The 16,151-nt window shown below is 40.9% G+C and overlaps 1 protein-coding gene across 1 annotated transcript; it reads left to right on the top strand.

The window, feature by feature from the left end:
* Positions 1-2,863: 2,863 nt before the first annotated feature.
* Positions 2,864-11,863, top strand: mtnr1c (melatonin receptor 1C). Its single transcript, XM_031857961.1, has 2 exons — positions 2,864-3,158; positions 10,287-11,863. The coding sequence occupies exons 1-2, from the start codon at positions 2,948-2,950 to the stop codon at positions 11,144-11,146; spliced, it is 1,071 nt and encodes a 356-aa protein (XP_031713821.1). The 5' UTR covers positions 2,864-2,947; the 3' UTR covers positions 11,147-11,863.
* The last annotated feature ends 4,288 nt before the right edge of the window (positions 11,864-16,151 follow it).

The following is a 16,151-nucleotide window of genomic DNA, read 5'->3' as shown; positions in this document are numbered from 1 at the left end:
AATGATGAGAAGTCATAAAAAAATGAAATGTGTAAATCTTTAATTCCACGACCACTGGGGGGGATCTGGTGATGAAGATCATCTGATATGATAGAAAGCTCATGTGGAAATGAAAACCCTGTGGAAGGTGAGTGCACATCGGACCTAATCAGGTGACTAGATTTGGCCTCAATGGGATTCTAAAGTTTCTCATGTATTTGCTGTACAGGCTGTTTGCTTTCACTTGTTAGCTGTACGTCATTGGGAACTAAATGTAACTGTTAGCTTATTGCTTCTAACAAAAAATAATAAATACAGCAAAGTTGTGAAAGACAGCCCATACCATAGAAACCCTTTTTTTTTTTCCAGAGCTGTTGTAGCATGATGCTAGTGCCTGGAAGTTTCAATATTTTTGGTGAATCAATACAAGCTGAGTCAGCAATGCTGAACCTCTGCAAAGTTTTGCTGTGCACCTAAATAAGTGATGCGGACCATTTTGGACCATTATTAGCAGGCACACTATTGTGTTGGTTGTGAGGCATAACTAAGGTAATTTATTGGCAGTTTATAATTATTACCTCCTCAATTACAATTAGCGGCTCATAGTGAAAAGACTTATGGGGTGTTTTCTTTCTTACAGTCATGGATATCGTGTGGAAGTAAAGCAATTTGCTTCATTATCCTTCCAAAATATTAAGCATCCGGCAACATAAAGCATAATGAAATCAAGAAGTGTTCTTAAAAAGAACAAACATTCCTATTTTTTCCAGCTGCAGTTTGCATCTGTCGAGGTTTTTTTATGATCGCACATGGTGTGCGACCACTGACATCCCGGGATGAGGACATCTTTGCCTGCGGTGAAATCCACAAAGTGAGCCCATGCTTTTCAGAACCAGAACTACCAACATGGCCCCAGTGTTTTGACAGTTCGGGCGCCTCTGTTGTAATCGTTGAGTGTGTTTATGTCGGCACTTCCCGGAGACCTGTCACGTTCTGCTGAGTTATGCAAAATCTATCCCCTGGGCTAAAAGTAAAGTTGTTTTTCCTCACGCAAATTGACTCGTGTCACAATTTACTGTATCACACAGCCACAGTGCTTGTGTGACCCTGTTGGTTTCTCCTTCTACCTGGTGAACTAAATGCTTTCCAGCAATTTGCAAGTAACTGTTCTTTGGGTTTTGGACTGAGCCTTGTTCCATGGTTTGGGATTCAGCCTTCTTTGTGGCTCAATCTCATTCTCCATACTTTCAGACTCACAGACTTCGAGGCGCGCTCCTGTAAAGTCCGTGAGGGTTTAGTGCTGTCCCACTGCCAAATCATCTAATGTTTGAGGGCTCTCCCGAAGACATTTTGAGCCCTTTATGAAGCCTTTCTGTAAGTCAGCATGAGATGCAGACTTTGCCCAAGGAAATGACCCACAAATCATTGCAATGTGACGTTAAACACAGTAACTAGTGGAAGCATAAAGGTAAACAAAGAGGAATCGAACTTGCATCCACACTATTAATTTCAGTTTTTGTAAATATCATCCACACTGAAACCACAAAAAGGCAGCAAAACAGTGAGATCTCGTCTTCTTCTTCCTCTTTTCTCCAGCAAATAACAAGGCTGTACACAGCGGTCAGGAGATAGTCATGTTACAGTCATGTTACTCTGCTCAGTCTCAGTAGGTCAAACCTCCACTGTGTACCCTCCCTGTGTGTGTGTTCACATGATGGTTGTCAGACCACACTCACGGCAAATTTGGAAAAGCATCTTTTTCTCTCCATTATAGTTTTCTGTCCGCACTATGTCAACATTTTCCACACAATAACTTTTCAAAAATAGTCGGATGAATTCAAACACACATAATTATAGTCTGTACACAAACCAGTCAGCTTATTTGTGGTAATTTGATTAAACATAACTATTTGGCAAAATGCACCATGTGAGCACAAAACAAAATAAAGAAAGTGATAGAATCCGATTTTGACTCGGGGTTGCACCAGGCCACAAGATTACGTAATGATGCAGAACCAAGTCAATATTGTACTTTAACTGTAAATTCCCCAACAGCTAACACACACTGAACCTGCGGTTTTGGGTTCCCCGGGTCAGTTGCCCACTTTGGTTTATTATTGCATAAATGCACGAAATGTAGAGCTTTATATAACATTAGTGATGCAGAATTCATAAAATGAATCAATTGTAAATTGTAAATTATTAACCGTATGTTTTTGTCTGCAGACGTCTCTATTGGACACTTGAAGGCGCCATTTCCATGCACATGGAAGGAGAGGCTCTGCGTTTTAATGAAGATCAGTAAGACCATTGACAAGTTGTGAACCCCACAATTAATAAGCTACGGTATCCTTAGTACGACTCTCCACAACCCCACATTTAGTCGGATCTCAGTGTTGTTATTTGATGAGATTAGTCGCCTACAGAGAAGAGGGTCGGGACACAAAGATTGCAGACTATAGTTGTAGTTTGGAAACAGCTAGCTCACTGGCTGCTTTTTAACAAGCGCCTCAAGCCTGCCTGCAGACAGAATTGCACACAGATACTGTCTTTATTAATGCGCCCAAAAAAAAACACACAACAAACACAACTCTCTGTCGCTCTGTAAATGAGCCTCGCACTCCGCTCACATGCCTTCTGGACGAGCCTTCGCGGGCAGAACGCCGCCGCGCGCAGGAAGAGCCTTGGTGACTCAAGGGGACCACACTGAGGACGGCAGTGAAACACGAGCTCCTGGCATCTTTTATCACCTTTGAAATTAACTTCTGAGATTCCCATGCATGCAGTCTACAGAGTTCGCGTCTTCCTCCCACTATACTCCACAGGCGGAGCAGGAGTATCACAAAGTTCAAGACTCCCTCCAGTAAAGTCCTCTTGACTTTTTGTGTATGTAGATTTATTTAATTTCTTTCCAGCTGTAGGCTACATCGGAGCATTCCCACCATGGCCGCTGCACCCTGAGGGGAAGATGGATTTGGATCTGGATTTTGGAGAGGTGGTGGATGAGAACGGGTCGAACTGTTTGTCCCGGAATGAGAGCGACCGCGGGATGAGCGCTTCTTCCACCGGGGTGTCCACTGCACTGGCCAGCGTGCTGATCTTCACCATCGTAGTAGACATCCTGGGCAATGTCCTGGTCATCCTGTCCGTGTACATGAACAAAAAGCTCAGGAATGCAGGTGAGAGATGAAGAAACGATTGATTTTGATTTTGGAATCGAGCCTAAGATATATGCTGATGGAATTAGCAGCTTTAATTGTGAAATGTGTCAACATCAGGGACTGGCAGACGAACAAAATACATTTAATTTCATCAAATTTAATGTGAAAGAATGTGTTTTGTTATTTTAGAAAATCTGTTTATCAACAGACTCTTTAATTTGCTCAAAAGGAGGAAAAAAACCTCTGTCTCAATGACCTCCAGTATGTGGGATGCCTTGCTTTTCCTCTCTTCATTCATAACTATAATTATGTAATATAAATTGTAGCGTGTGATCTCTGCTCTGTAGTTGACAATCAGGCTGCTATCTGAAGTGAGCCTCCAGTCTCAGTGGGCTGGAGTTTCCACAGCTTTGCCTGTCTGCCTTCATAATTCTTCATAAATGATAACACCTTCTTCCCTCCATCTGGCTTCATCCATGGCTCTCCATCCCAAATAAATCACATTCCTCCTTATATCTGTGATACCTGTGGTGTCCCATGAGCAACCATGGTGAGAAATGCGGTTGTACTACAGCGCCCTTTTGTGCAGGTTTTACGTTGAACACAACCTCGTATTTTGTTGAAGAAGATATTTATTATGGTCACTTATGCCATTTTTCTTTCTTGACAAATATGCCATCATCAATCAATTCCTGCCTTTACTTAGTTCCTGTCATTTCCAGTGTCTTGCATCCATTTGGAAATTTGTCTGTCAATTGATTCTTTAATTCTGTTTGCAGCCTGACCGATAAATCTTCGGCTGAAGGAAGGAGAGTAGGGTCTGCCTTTCCTTGCAATGTACTAAGTTACACAAAGTTAGAGGTCAATAGTCTTGTATCTATCAGGGTTTTATTTTCCTCATCAAAATCGACTAGCAAAAATAACTCCCTGACCAAGAACACCAGTTCTTAAGAAACACATAATACACTTGGATCTTTTTGGTTATTAGTGATTGAAAATATTCATATTTCAAATTAAATTCAAATTAAAAATGTTGTACATTAATATAGCAAATAGGCCTTGTAACTTTTCAAGGAAGAAATAACACATTTTTGAATTCACAAGCACCCTTGCTTAATTCAGTTCTCATATATTTTGCCGCTAAAGCCTTATTCGTTCACGAATGAGCAGTAGCTTTAGCTGACTAAGCAGATGTTAGTATGTATTCTAAACACTGACTGAGTCAATTCAGTCAATTTGGAACTCTTCTCCAATTGTCACAGATAAACATTTCAATGGATTTATCTAGCAACGATACCGATTCCAGTACGCTATATGCACTTGTGCTCGTAACCGTAAAACTACCACTCCTGCACCTGATACCACTGCATGCATTGCTGTGGAGCCATACAGTAACTTTCTCAATAAGTTTCCGCCGCATCAATCAGTTTAGCTGCGAGGTTTTGTCAGCCGTGTCTGCCTGTTGCAAAGACAATATTGACGATGGTTCCTAAAAAAAAATGTAATTATCAGTCATATCTTAGGTTGCAAATTGTGTGTGTTGCTGTCCATTTCTTCATCTAAAAAACAGATAACATCTTGATTGTCTTGATACTCTTGGCCTGTTGCTTGTTTTTGCACATAGTGGCAAAGAAAATGATCAAAGAAAAAAGTCACAGGAAGGTCTCAGCAATAAACATACAAGCCATTGGGTTTATAACACAAGAAGCAGTCGTGAGACACATAATGAATATTTTATTCTCTAGTCACAAGAATTAAAAGAAAGGACATTTCAATTAAATGTTCAAACCTCATGATTTTGTTTTTCCAAAAATAATTGAACAGAACACTGAGATGTATCTTCAGAGGCTGAAAACAGTTTGACGTTGTGCTGCTTTGCACATAAAGGTACGGGAGCTCAATCCCCATGTACCATTAAACCCATGCAGCTCTCTACAATTAAAAGTGAAGTCAAGAAAGCCTGCCGCTGAGCCAAAAGAATAAACCCAGTGATCACAACATAATGCTAATGAGCACATGCGAACCAGGCAGCGGGATTAGATCAGCAAGTGTTTGGAATAATGAGCTTTTAATTACAATTTCAAATACTTCAATCAATCTATCAATCTCCTCTCTGTTCTTAACAAGTTATTTATAGGTTTGCCTCACTTTCTTTATGAATGTTTAAACAGACTATGAAAGGAAAGCATGGACACAGCTGTAGAAGATATGTTCACCATAAAAATCTGTTTCTGTGATGGATGGCTGCTTTGTGAAGGGTTGAGTACAATAACATATCTGGGACTCATGAGTGATATACTGAGGTATAATGTATGATTTACAGTAGGTAAAGGCTACACTCAGACGTATATTTTTGTGGAATCCTGTGTGTCAGGTAGAGTGCTGAAAGCATCCCATCTCCTCTCTCCATTACACACCATTCAGACTGCTGGTTTGCTTCTACACACACTGCAGCAGGACCTTTCCACTCTGCTTCACTTCAACACACTCGCCGGGCCTCCATATATCCCTCCGCTATCCCCCCAAAAATGCACATGCATGTGTGCACATTGTTTTAAGATGCTGCTACATCATCTGAGTGATGGATTTTGTCCTTGATATCTTCATGTATTTGCAGAGAACTGGTACCATGTGTTCCATTTTCAAAGGTTTGCAGGTTCTTTCAAGTGTGCAAATGTAAAAGGATCTATCCAGTGAATCTTCAAAGGGTAGAGCATGGCATAGGACTGCCAATGGGGTGTTAACATTAGAGTTTCCCAATGGGGTTAAGCATACTAAAAATACACTCTGAAAATGTACTCATGAGAGAGAGAGAGAGAGAGAGAGAGAGAGAGAGAGAGAGAGATGATGGGGAGCAGATGGAGGTAATAACGAAAGAATGAGCTTGACTGTGTGTGTGTGTGCTTGTGTGCGTGTGTGTGTGTGTGTGTGTGTGTGTGTGCAGCTTGCACCTCCATCTCAGGAGCTGTGCGGTTTGTAAGGATTGGAGATTGAATTTTGTCAAATCATGGGCCGCATCCCCTCAGTCACTCTACAATCATGAATAAAACCTATAAAACGGTGTGTCCAGAGGGGGGTTCGTTCAGTCAGTGGAGTTAGTGAGTCAAACCAGAAGCCAGTTTAAATTGAAAGCACAGATCCAGGGGGAATATCACTTAGCACACTACATTAAACATGTCTTCTTTTCCCGACAACAACATAGTATATGACATTTAGTTTTCTAATGTGGTCAGCATGGAGGCAGGAATTTATCAGATTGGGACTACTTGACTAAACCATACATAGATAAGGTAAATGCACTGTTATGTTTAAATTACATCCAATCTCTCCTTTGAATTGGGGGCTGTTCTGTTTCGAATTTGCATAATTCACTATCATCCTCGTGTTTTGCGGAATTGCGCCGAACAAGTGAAGCGCTGATAGACCAGATGCTGCTTGTGTCCTGATGGTCTGCTTTCTCTCAGGGCCTTATTTTCTCAGCCACGAGGGATCTGATTGGTAGACGGCCTTTGACGATGACAATGATGTTTTTGGCTCATAGCGGGCCGCATCACCAAAAGGCAGCTTGTGTCATTTTAATGTTAGTCTTCTTCGAATACATTCTCTGGCCCCTTGAAGACGAGTTCATGAAGTAGTCACTATTAATTCATCAGCGCTAATGCCCTTGCTGAAAGGTTATTGTTGCTTATTTATGATAAGACTGACGGAGTCGAGTGTAATCAAATTTTGGATTATGCACTTGTTGTAGGCCATAATATGCCTCACATTGCTGATATTCAGCCGGATCCAAGTGATTCCATCCCTCCTACACATTGTTATGAATTCACCTGTCTTTCAAAGGTGTATAAATATATCCCGGTGAATCAAAGCGCAGTATATCACGTTTCCTGTATGAGCAGTGAGAGTAATGGGATACAGACGGTGGGTTTGACATTGGAACTTAAGCCTTTGAGATACAGTTGTGCACACAGCCATGCAACTCACCAGATTGAACAATGACTCGCCTTTTGTTTCGCCTTTTGCTTTGATTATCTCTTGCACATACATCTTCATTAATTGTGCTCCCGCATCACGCCCTTTTTTATTACTACTTCTACTTTTATTATTATTATTATTCAGAACTATTCAGCTAAAATAACGCAATGTGCCATAAATATGTTGTATACCGAGCCTGTATTAATATGCAGCTCTATATGCCGGGTGGGAGGTTGTTTCCGTCTGATATATTTTGGTGTGTGCTGCATGCTTCTGGTGACATACATATCTTGTTCCATTCACGCTGAGCTGAAAAGTTCCCTGATGTATTGTTGTGATGTATTTTTCATATGCCACAAAATCTCGTATGTGACAGACACTCACTCGGGGAATTCACAGGGTGGTCGCTCAACTCTCGGGAAGGAGACCCTTTCAAGCAAGACTCAGTTGACTTGATGCAACTTTTCACACGACTGTTTTGTGAGAGTGTACTGTAAGATCAGATGATTACAGAGCCAACGGTGTCAGAAACGTTGATGGATGCAAGTCAGCTGTCTCTGACGGCCTGTAAGCAATCAGCATTCAGGTTAAGCTCTATTAAACCCACACTCGTTGATAATAATAGCTCCCAAAGATGTCAGCAGGCGAGACCGTTGTTGTTCAGCTGTTTTACACTGAAACAATAATGGTTGTCAGTGCTGTGAGTTTGGGTGTGATAAGCATCGGGCCGGCCAAGTTGTTTAATTAAACAGCGAGAGGCAGTGGTTCGGCCAATGTTTTAATAATAGATGCCAACAAAACAAAGACAGTCATCTGGCCGCTTCACAGCAATCCTCTCAGCGGTGTTTTAGCACTTACCTCATCCTCCTGATGATAACGGGGTGAGAGGGTTCAGCCAGAGAGAGCTATGAGGCTGTAGCAGGCCCTGTCCAGCCAGAGCACATGATAGCACTGAGACGCATGATGTCAGCGAGGATCCAAACCTTTGCACAATGACAAATGCACACAGCGAGCAGTGTGAGCGTCACAAACACAATCTGACAGATTTGTCCACTGAGCTGACTCGAGGATAAAGAGAAAATGCTTTTATTTTTTATCTCAGTGGGCCTGAGAGATGGCTCGTGCTGATATAATAATATAATATAATAATATGTCATGAGACCAACATCTGACTTTCTTGTAAAAATAAAACATATCAGAAAAGTCCCCCAGTCAGGAAGGTAGGAATAGAATGACATAATTAGGATGTTGTATGTTGTTTGTTATTCTCTTTGTTACCACATTCAATGAATCAAGTTCAGTCAAGTAAATTCTAATTGGACATTCTGTAGCGGCGCTCTCCCCGGGGTGCAGGGATTGTAACAAGCTTCGAACGCAGAGGACTGATGGCCAACACATGTTTTAAATCCACTTCCATCATATCTGCCAATCAACGCTGTTGTTTCAGCTGTTGTGGGAATGAGCAATAGTCTTCAGATTTCAACTTCAGAAGGTAGTTTATGGTATATCCGCCCTTGACTAATCTCAACGTCTGACAAAAATGTTGATAAAATGAGGCACGTTATATATAATCCTTTACAGATTATTTACAGAGAGCATGAATGTTTATATTCTTACCAGTGATGTAATGATGCACGAGAAACTGGCAGAGTTTGTCATGACAAACAGCATTTATCAACTTTTTGGACTGGTTTATTTTGATCTGCTTGATGCTACTCACTATATGGAGATTGCATAAATAAATATGTATAAGTATATAAAAGAGTTCCATCAGTAAAAAACTGGGTTAACTGTATTTAATGGCAGAAAAAGCTGGTTTTATTTGGGCAAAATCTCCACTTCATCACAAATCTTGACTCACACACACCCTGTGTGTCCCTCTATTGCACAATGTCAACTCAAAATTTACGGGAAGCTGATGCATCTTTTGCAAAACACTACTTAAATTGCATTGTGGCTCCACTGTACTGCATGTTCTTGTTATCTATCATTTTATCTTACGCATTACAATTTGATTTATTGTTTTATCCCCAGCACCCCCACCCCCACCCAGACCCACACCCAGAGCAGCTGCACTGTAACAACATTAGACGTCATTTTCTATGATTCATGTCTTCCAAGGACATCCAGTGTCACACAACCATCAGCGTTGGCCTCAGGAGAACGGGAACTTGTTTGGATGTAATCTGACGCTAAAATCATTCATGTCCTGGTTTTTATGTGCTCAACTTAACAGCCTGATTGATGCATTTTATTGGAATCGACCTGCCAAATAGAACTCTGTCAATACAACAAATCTGTTCTGTGACACAATATATTTGTGTGTTGGGAAACACATTCATAGTTTAGAAACCAGAGTATATTCTACAGCATGCTAGCGGCTCTAGCTTGCCCCCAATGATAATGTCAACATGTTGCATGCTGATGTTAAGCAGGTTTGATAAATACCACCTTCACCATCTTAGTTTAGCGTGTTAGCATGCTAACATTTGCTAATTAGCACAAAACACAAAGTACAGCTGAGGCTGATGGTAATGTTGTTAGTTTTGCAGGTATTTGGTCCTAAACCAAAGTATTGGAGATATTAAATTGATGACCTGATGGTATTAGATGAAAAGTGAACTGATCACCAGAATTATTACAATTCATCCTGAGGGGGACATGAATGTCAGTGCAATTAATTATGGTCATCCACCCAAGATATAGTTAACTAAAAACCATAAACGTGAATCTCATAGTGGCGCTAAAGAAAAAGCTGATCACCAAACTCAGTGGGATTCAACCTCTGGGCACCGTGCATATCTGTACCAAATTAAGGCTATTTCAGTTTGGACCAAAGTGGTAGACTGACCGACCCGCAGACCACCATTGCCATCCATAGAAGTAGAATAAATAAAAATGCTGTTCGTTTTAAAAACAATTACTGTGAGAACAAATGTACCTGGATCCATATCCGTGCAGTGGAGAGGACATGGTAAATGCCTCATCAAAATGAGCCACCGAGGGCACAATGAAACTGCTCTTTTATGGTGGTAAACACAGTCGAACCTCCAGTAACCCACTTTATTCTAACCCGGTGCAGAAAGTGAAAAGGGACTGCTGTATGCTTAAATCATTCACCAGTTTGGGTCATGTTTTGTTCTGTTATCTAAACCTCTTCTGTTTCTCCAGGCAACATCTTCGTGGTGAGTTTGTCCATAGCAGACCTGGTGGTGGCCTTGTACCCCTACCCTCTGGTCCTGACAGCCATCTTCCATGATGACTGGACCATGGGTGACCTGCACTGCCAGGCAAGCGGCTTCATCATGGGCCTGAGCGTCATCGGCTCCATCTTCAACATTACGGCCATCGCCATTAACCGGTACTGCTACATCTGCCACAGCCTCCACTACGACCGGTTGTACAGTCTGAGGAACACCTGCTGCTACGTGGGCCTCACCTGGCTCTTGACCGCACTCGCCACAGTGCCCAACTTCTTTGTTGGCTCGCTGCAGTACGACCCACGTATCTACTCCTGCACCTTCGCCCAGACGGTCAGCTCATACTACACCATCTCAGTGGTGGTCATTCACTTTCTGATCCCCCTGCTGGTGGTGTCCTACTGCTACATGAGGATATGGGTGCTGGTGATTCAAGTGAAACATCGAGTTAAACCGGAGCAAAGGACCAAACCCAGTGATGTGAGGAACTTCCTGACTATGTTTATGGTGTTTGTGTTGTTTGCAGTGTGCTGGGCTCCACTGAACCTCATAGGTCTGGCAGTAGCTATAAACCCAGTGAAAGTTGCACCCAACATACCTGAGTGGCTCTTTGTCATGAGCTACTTCATGGCGTACTTCAACAGCTGCCTCAACGCCGTCATATATGGCCTGCTAAACCAAAACTTCCGCAAAGAATACAAGACAATTCTTCTTGCTCTTTGCTTCCCACGTTTGCTCCTCGTGGAGACCTCCAGGTGTGCCACAGAGGGACTGAAGAGTAAGCCTACGCCAGCTTTTACAAACAATAATGTAGCAGAGAAAAATGTATAATCTTGAAGTTTTACTGGGAAACTTCGATTAAGTTTCTGCGGAGCCTCATTGTGGATGTGTGCCATATTTCATCCAGTGCCTTTCATAAGATTTGTGTGATTTTTCTAGTTGTAAAGATTTCATTTTCCTTTTCGAACATGACACACCATTCCCTCGTGTTAAGAGGAAAACATTTGATCACCACTACATTGTGCTCTCTTTGTGATCCTGCACTCTATTTAAAGACAGACCACCTGTTTAACAAGCAAGAAATTGTCTGTATTTCAGTCACTTCACACTGGATAGCTTGTTATTTGTTATCTTAAATGCAGCATTAATGGTGGAAGATTCTAACGGTTGGTTGTTTTCCTTCAAAGTACCCCTGTATCTGACACACTGTAGCTTCTGTGAAAGCTAAGGTGAAGTTCGCATTCCGTATTTCATCCTGAGTGCGTATGAATATCTCAGGCTCCTCCTCACTGGGAATGTAGCCTGTATTAATTCACCATGATGCTGGTTCACCCTCAGGCTTGTCTTCTGAGCGATGATGCCCTCATAAAAAAAAACAGTGTGAAGAAATGTCTGAAACGGACTTTGTGTGTTAATGGAAGAATATGTGCCTTGTTGCCTGTAAAGTTTTATTCTCTCTCAGTTTCAGTCATTTTTTTCTGGTAAACAAAACTGTCTTTTAACTGCCTCAACTATTGCATGGATCAATTTATCGGACTAAAATGATCAAAGCCCCAGGCGTCCCCTTTCAGACCCTGAAAGATTTAGAGTATATATTTTGAAGAGGGGATGAACAGATGATAAGTACAGCTAGCCTCCTTGTTTATGAAATGGCTGGGGGACATGATGCGCATCAGGAGCCAGAGATGTAATTACGTGTTAGTGCAAGTGCGCCTGAGCACATGTCACCCTAGCTGAGATGAGCTCTGACAGCCTCCCAGCATAACTTCAACCCAGCAAACAAACTGTGAGCAGTTCACCTCACAGGGAGGCTCCAAGATGCCAATGTGACGCATTCTTGATATGATGCATGGCTGGAATATTGAAGCGATTGCACATTCACCATGTCTAATTCAAAGGATTCATAAATATGTTCAGCACAACATTTACTTTCATATCAGTTTTGTGATTTTTTTTCCCTCCTGCTGTGCTTTGCTGCAGATAAGCGTGGACAGGCTGCCTGATGTCTGACTAAATCAAAACCCTCAGTGGACGATTATAGAATCTCAATCCTTGATGGATCAGGGGCTATCAAGTTGCAGAGCAGCAATGTAGCACAAAACTGTTCAATCCCGCTTGCAATCTTACAACACAGTACTCTGATGTGGAAGAAAGAAGCAGCCCACATGCCAGTGCAAGGTCAGCTACAGATGAGCGGCTAAAGGGGCTCGAGGGAAGATGACAGAGTCGGCTGTACCACACCGACGAGTCACAGAATAATGCCGGGGCCATCCTTCTTCCTCTTCCTCTCACCTTCCACTCTTCATTCTCTCCTTTTAATGCTTGTTTTATCTGTATTTATTTATCCTGTTATCTCCCAAGGAATTGTTTGACATTTTGGGAAATACGTTCTTTTGGTACTTGGCCGAGAGTAAGATGAGAGGATCGATACCCGTATTTGTCCACTAATTATGAAGCTACAGCCAGGAGACAGTGAGCTAAGTTTAGCGTAAAGACTGGAAGCAGAGGGACAGAAATCCCGGAAATAGTCTGACATATCGAGTGTAAATTATTACGCATTGAAGTGCAGAAAGGATTTTTTTTCATGCTACTCAAAATATCCATTTTGACATTATAAAAAAAAAGTTTGAACCACAAACTACAAGGCAGACTTTGTTTAGCAAATACATTTGATTTCCTACTAATTCTAGCAATGTTGGGTACCTTATGATTAAGATATATGTGTCTCTGTAAATGAATAGTCGTCATGTTTACACTCAACATATTGCTCAGTGGATACATCTAAAATACAAACCAGAGTCTAGGATGAATAGTTGAGATGACTAGTCTATCCACCCACACTGTCTGTCATTTTGCCTGTGATTTAATATGAAGGGCAATGGCTTGTGGAGACGGTTTTTTTTTTTTGGTATGTTCAGGGACAGAGCTATACGCTGTGACTGTATTCTGACAATTTCACATATGTGACACTGTCTCCCCAGTTTCTCTGTAACGTCAGCTCCATTTGCTTTGGTCGATACCCTGAGTCTCAGGTAAGTTTTCTACAGCCAAGCCACATATAAATCCTTACTGTCATTTAGACATGTGTCGGAATCACAAATGATATCATGTTGTCAGATGTCAGATACAAGACATGTCATTTTTTTGTTAACTAGAGATGTGCAGTGCTCCTTGCAGCATTCACATGATGGCAGAGATAATTTATTGTCCTTCTTAGAGGTATGTGAGATAAGGATTATTTCCACAATGCATGAAGAGTGAGGCATCGCATGGCCCAACGATAGCATGCCGTGATGGTTTTTTGTCTCGCTCGATGAAGCCAGACGCAGCTCCTCTTTGCACAGAGGAATTTCTACAGCTCTTGCACATCATTGCATTTTACAGAGTGGGGTCTCACAGTGAGCCTGCTGCCCCAATAGCAAGTCTCCTAATGGATTTGTGCATCGGGTTTAGCGCTGCCTGTGTTCTCATGCATATGATGCGTTCCTACATGTCCCAATGGGCTGTGGGTCACAATACTACCAGGAGGTTTTAGGTGGCGTGGGTCCAAGGAAGCCAATGACAGCAGGAAATGTGGTGATTATTGTATCAGATTTCTTTCATTTATTTTTAGTCTGAATAGTATACAGCACTGGGTATTATAGATTATGGATATACTCTGCAAAATGTTCCTTGTTTGTTGACAGTGACCTCTAATTTGCCATGATACCAGCGGGAGAATAATTACTGAGACCTTATAAGTAAAAGTATGAACAAAAAAGATACTTAATTACGAGTAAGTAAGTAAGAGTCCTGCTTTCGAAAAAGACAATATTATCAGCTATATACAGTGCCAAAAACAAAAGTACTCCATCCACTGAAAAATGTCACCTGAATAATATATATTTTTGATTAAATATTACATTATTTAGTTTGGCTCTGTCCAAAAGAGACAGCGTCCACCAGTACCTCTAAAGCGTATTTACATCTTGTATCTTGTTTGTTTAATCCAACAAACAGAAGTGTGAAAATGAGAAATTGACATTTTACAGAGGATTAAAGTTGCAACTGGTCTTGACTGAGAAATAGTCTGGATAAGCCTCCATAAAGCAGAACAACAAACAAGATTCAATGTGTTCATTGTTGAGTTGAAGAGGTGCTGGTTGTCAGATTTTGTGACGTTTGCAGAAACCAGGCTAGCTGTTTCCCCCCTGTCTTTTTGCTAAGCTAGGTTAGCCATGTTTAGCATACAGCTAAGTTAGCCATACATACAAGAGATTGGTAACAATCTTCTTATCTAGTTCTCAGCAATAAAGTGAATACGCATGTTTCTCAAAATGTTGAACTTTTCACTTGACAGTGTCTTTTTCGTAGCTCATCAAACATTTCTTACTATATCTGAAAAGCACGTAGTAACTCTAACTATTAAATATATGCAATAGACAAATGGTACATTTTGCAATATTTGCCTCTGGAATTTAGTCAAGTTGAAGTATAAAGTGCATAAAAAGTACAATAAAGTACAGTACTTAAAAGAATACATGATTACTTGGTAATAACAATCCTCTCACTTTTAGCAGCAGTTGTAAAAGTGAAGGACAAAGCTAAGAACAGCACAGCACTATTTTTAAAGTGTTTTCTATTTGTACTCTCATTTGGAATGGAAACTTCATTTACATTTTAGTTACAACACTTTGACACTGTCGCTTGGTCAAAACAACAGGTGTGGTGTGCAGTGTGGGGGGGCCTCATGTTTAACATAGAGCACTGGTGACACATGGAATGAAACAGAGAGAGCCATGGGAAATACTTCTGGAAGGTCAGAGGTCAATCTCCTTGAGGAAGGATCATTTAGTACCGTATTGAAATTAAAACAAAAGACCACTTGGCCAGATATAAACATTGTTATTCCACTGAGAATGAAACGTTTTCCAAGCTTTAATTTTAGATGCAGTTTAATTAAATGTCATAATCTTACCATAACGGGATGAACATGTCTTCTGTGGTTTATGCTTTATTCCCAAAGCGCACAGCAATACACCATTTAATTACTTTTTGGGTTTTGCATTTGTTTCCAGAGAAAACAAAAGTCCAGTGTAACTTTGATCTGGAATAATTAGGGATGACCTGTTTATGAAAAAAGGTCACTGTTTATTTTTAGAATTATTGCCAGCTTTAATGATTATTTATCAATTATTAAATTAAGATATGTGTCTGTACAATCACAAAACATACATTATAATGTGCCTTGGCTTCTGTAAAAAAAAGGTCTTTGTTTTGTGAAGTACATGTTGTATATATATTAACATCTAATTAAATTAATTTAGAATTCCCTGATCTAAATATATTGTATTTTGAAGTTTTAGGTTCCTAAGAATATTATCAGCAGGCCTACTACTCTATATAAACCGTGCCTTTATTGTGATATTGATATGAACAGAGGTCTTAACATCTGTGCTCGTGATGTCTGCATACAGTACTGATTAACAAAAAGACCTGTGTTTGGTTTTAAGTGTTAAAAGTCAACTCAACTCTCGTGCTCACTGTCTAACGAAACAGAAAAAAAGGCAGAATTTGTATTTATAAAATTGCACTCAGTGGTTCATCCAGCAACAGATTAGAGAATACTATTCAATGAGGCATTGTTTATGTCATCGTGTGCTCTTTGTTGGGTAACAAATTGGGAGTGAAATTGCCACAGAAAGTGACATGATCATTTTGAACACACATCAGTAGTGAGAGTCTTTTCAAATGAAATGTGTTTTGGGGAACCTGCTGAGCGAGGGACCGGTGAGAACAAAGCCAACTGGAGCAGAAAGTGCCACTCCTTGACACCACGGCAGCGAGACTTCAAACA

Source organism: Anarrhichthys ocellatus, unplaced genomic scaffold (genome assembly GCF_004355925.1).
Source record: "Anarrhichthys ocellatus isolate YVR2014 unplaced genomic scaffold, GSC_Weel_1.0 scaffold19, whole genome shotgun sequence".
In the NCBI taxonomy this organism is placed as follows: domain Eukaryota; kingdom Metazoa; phylum Chordata; class Actinopteri; order Perciformes; family Anarhichadidae; genus Anarrhichthys; species Anarrhichthys ocellatus.
This window is presented reverse-complemented; position numbering and strand designations above follow the sequence as displayed.

What these genes read in the sequence shown, in the direction of transcription:
- mtnr1c (XM_031857961.1), top strand. Translation starts at nt 2,948, where the DNA reads ATGGATTTGGATCTGGATTTTGGAGAGGTGGTGGATGAGAACGGGTCG. An exon ending in CAAAAAGCTCAGGAATGCAG is followed by an intron (nt 3,159 to 10,286) that starts GTGAGAGATGAA and finishes CTGTTTCTCCAG; the next exon opens with GCAACATCTTCGTGGTGAGT.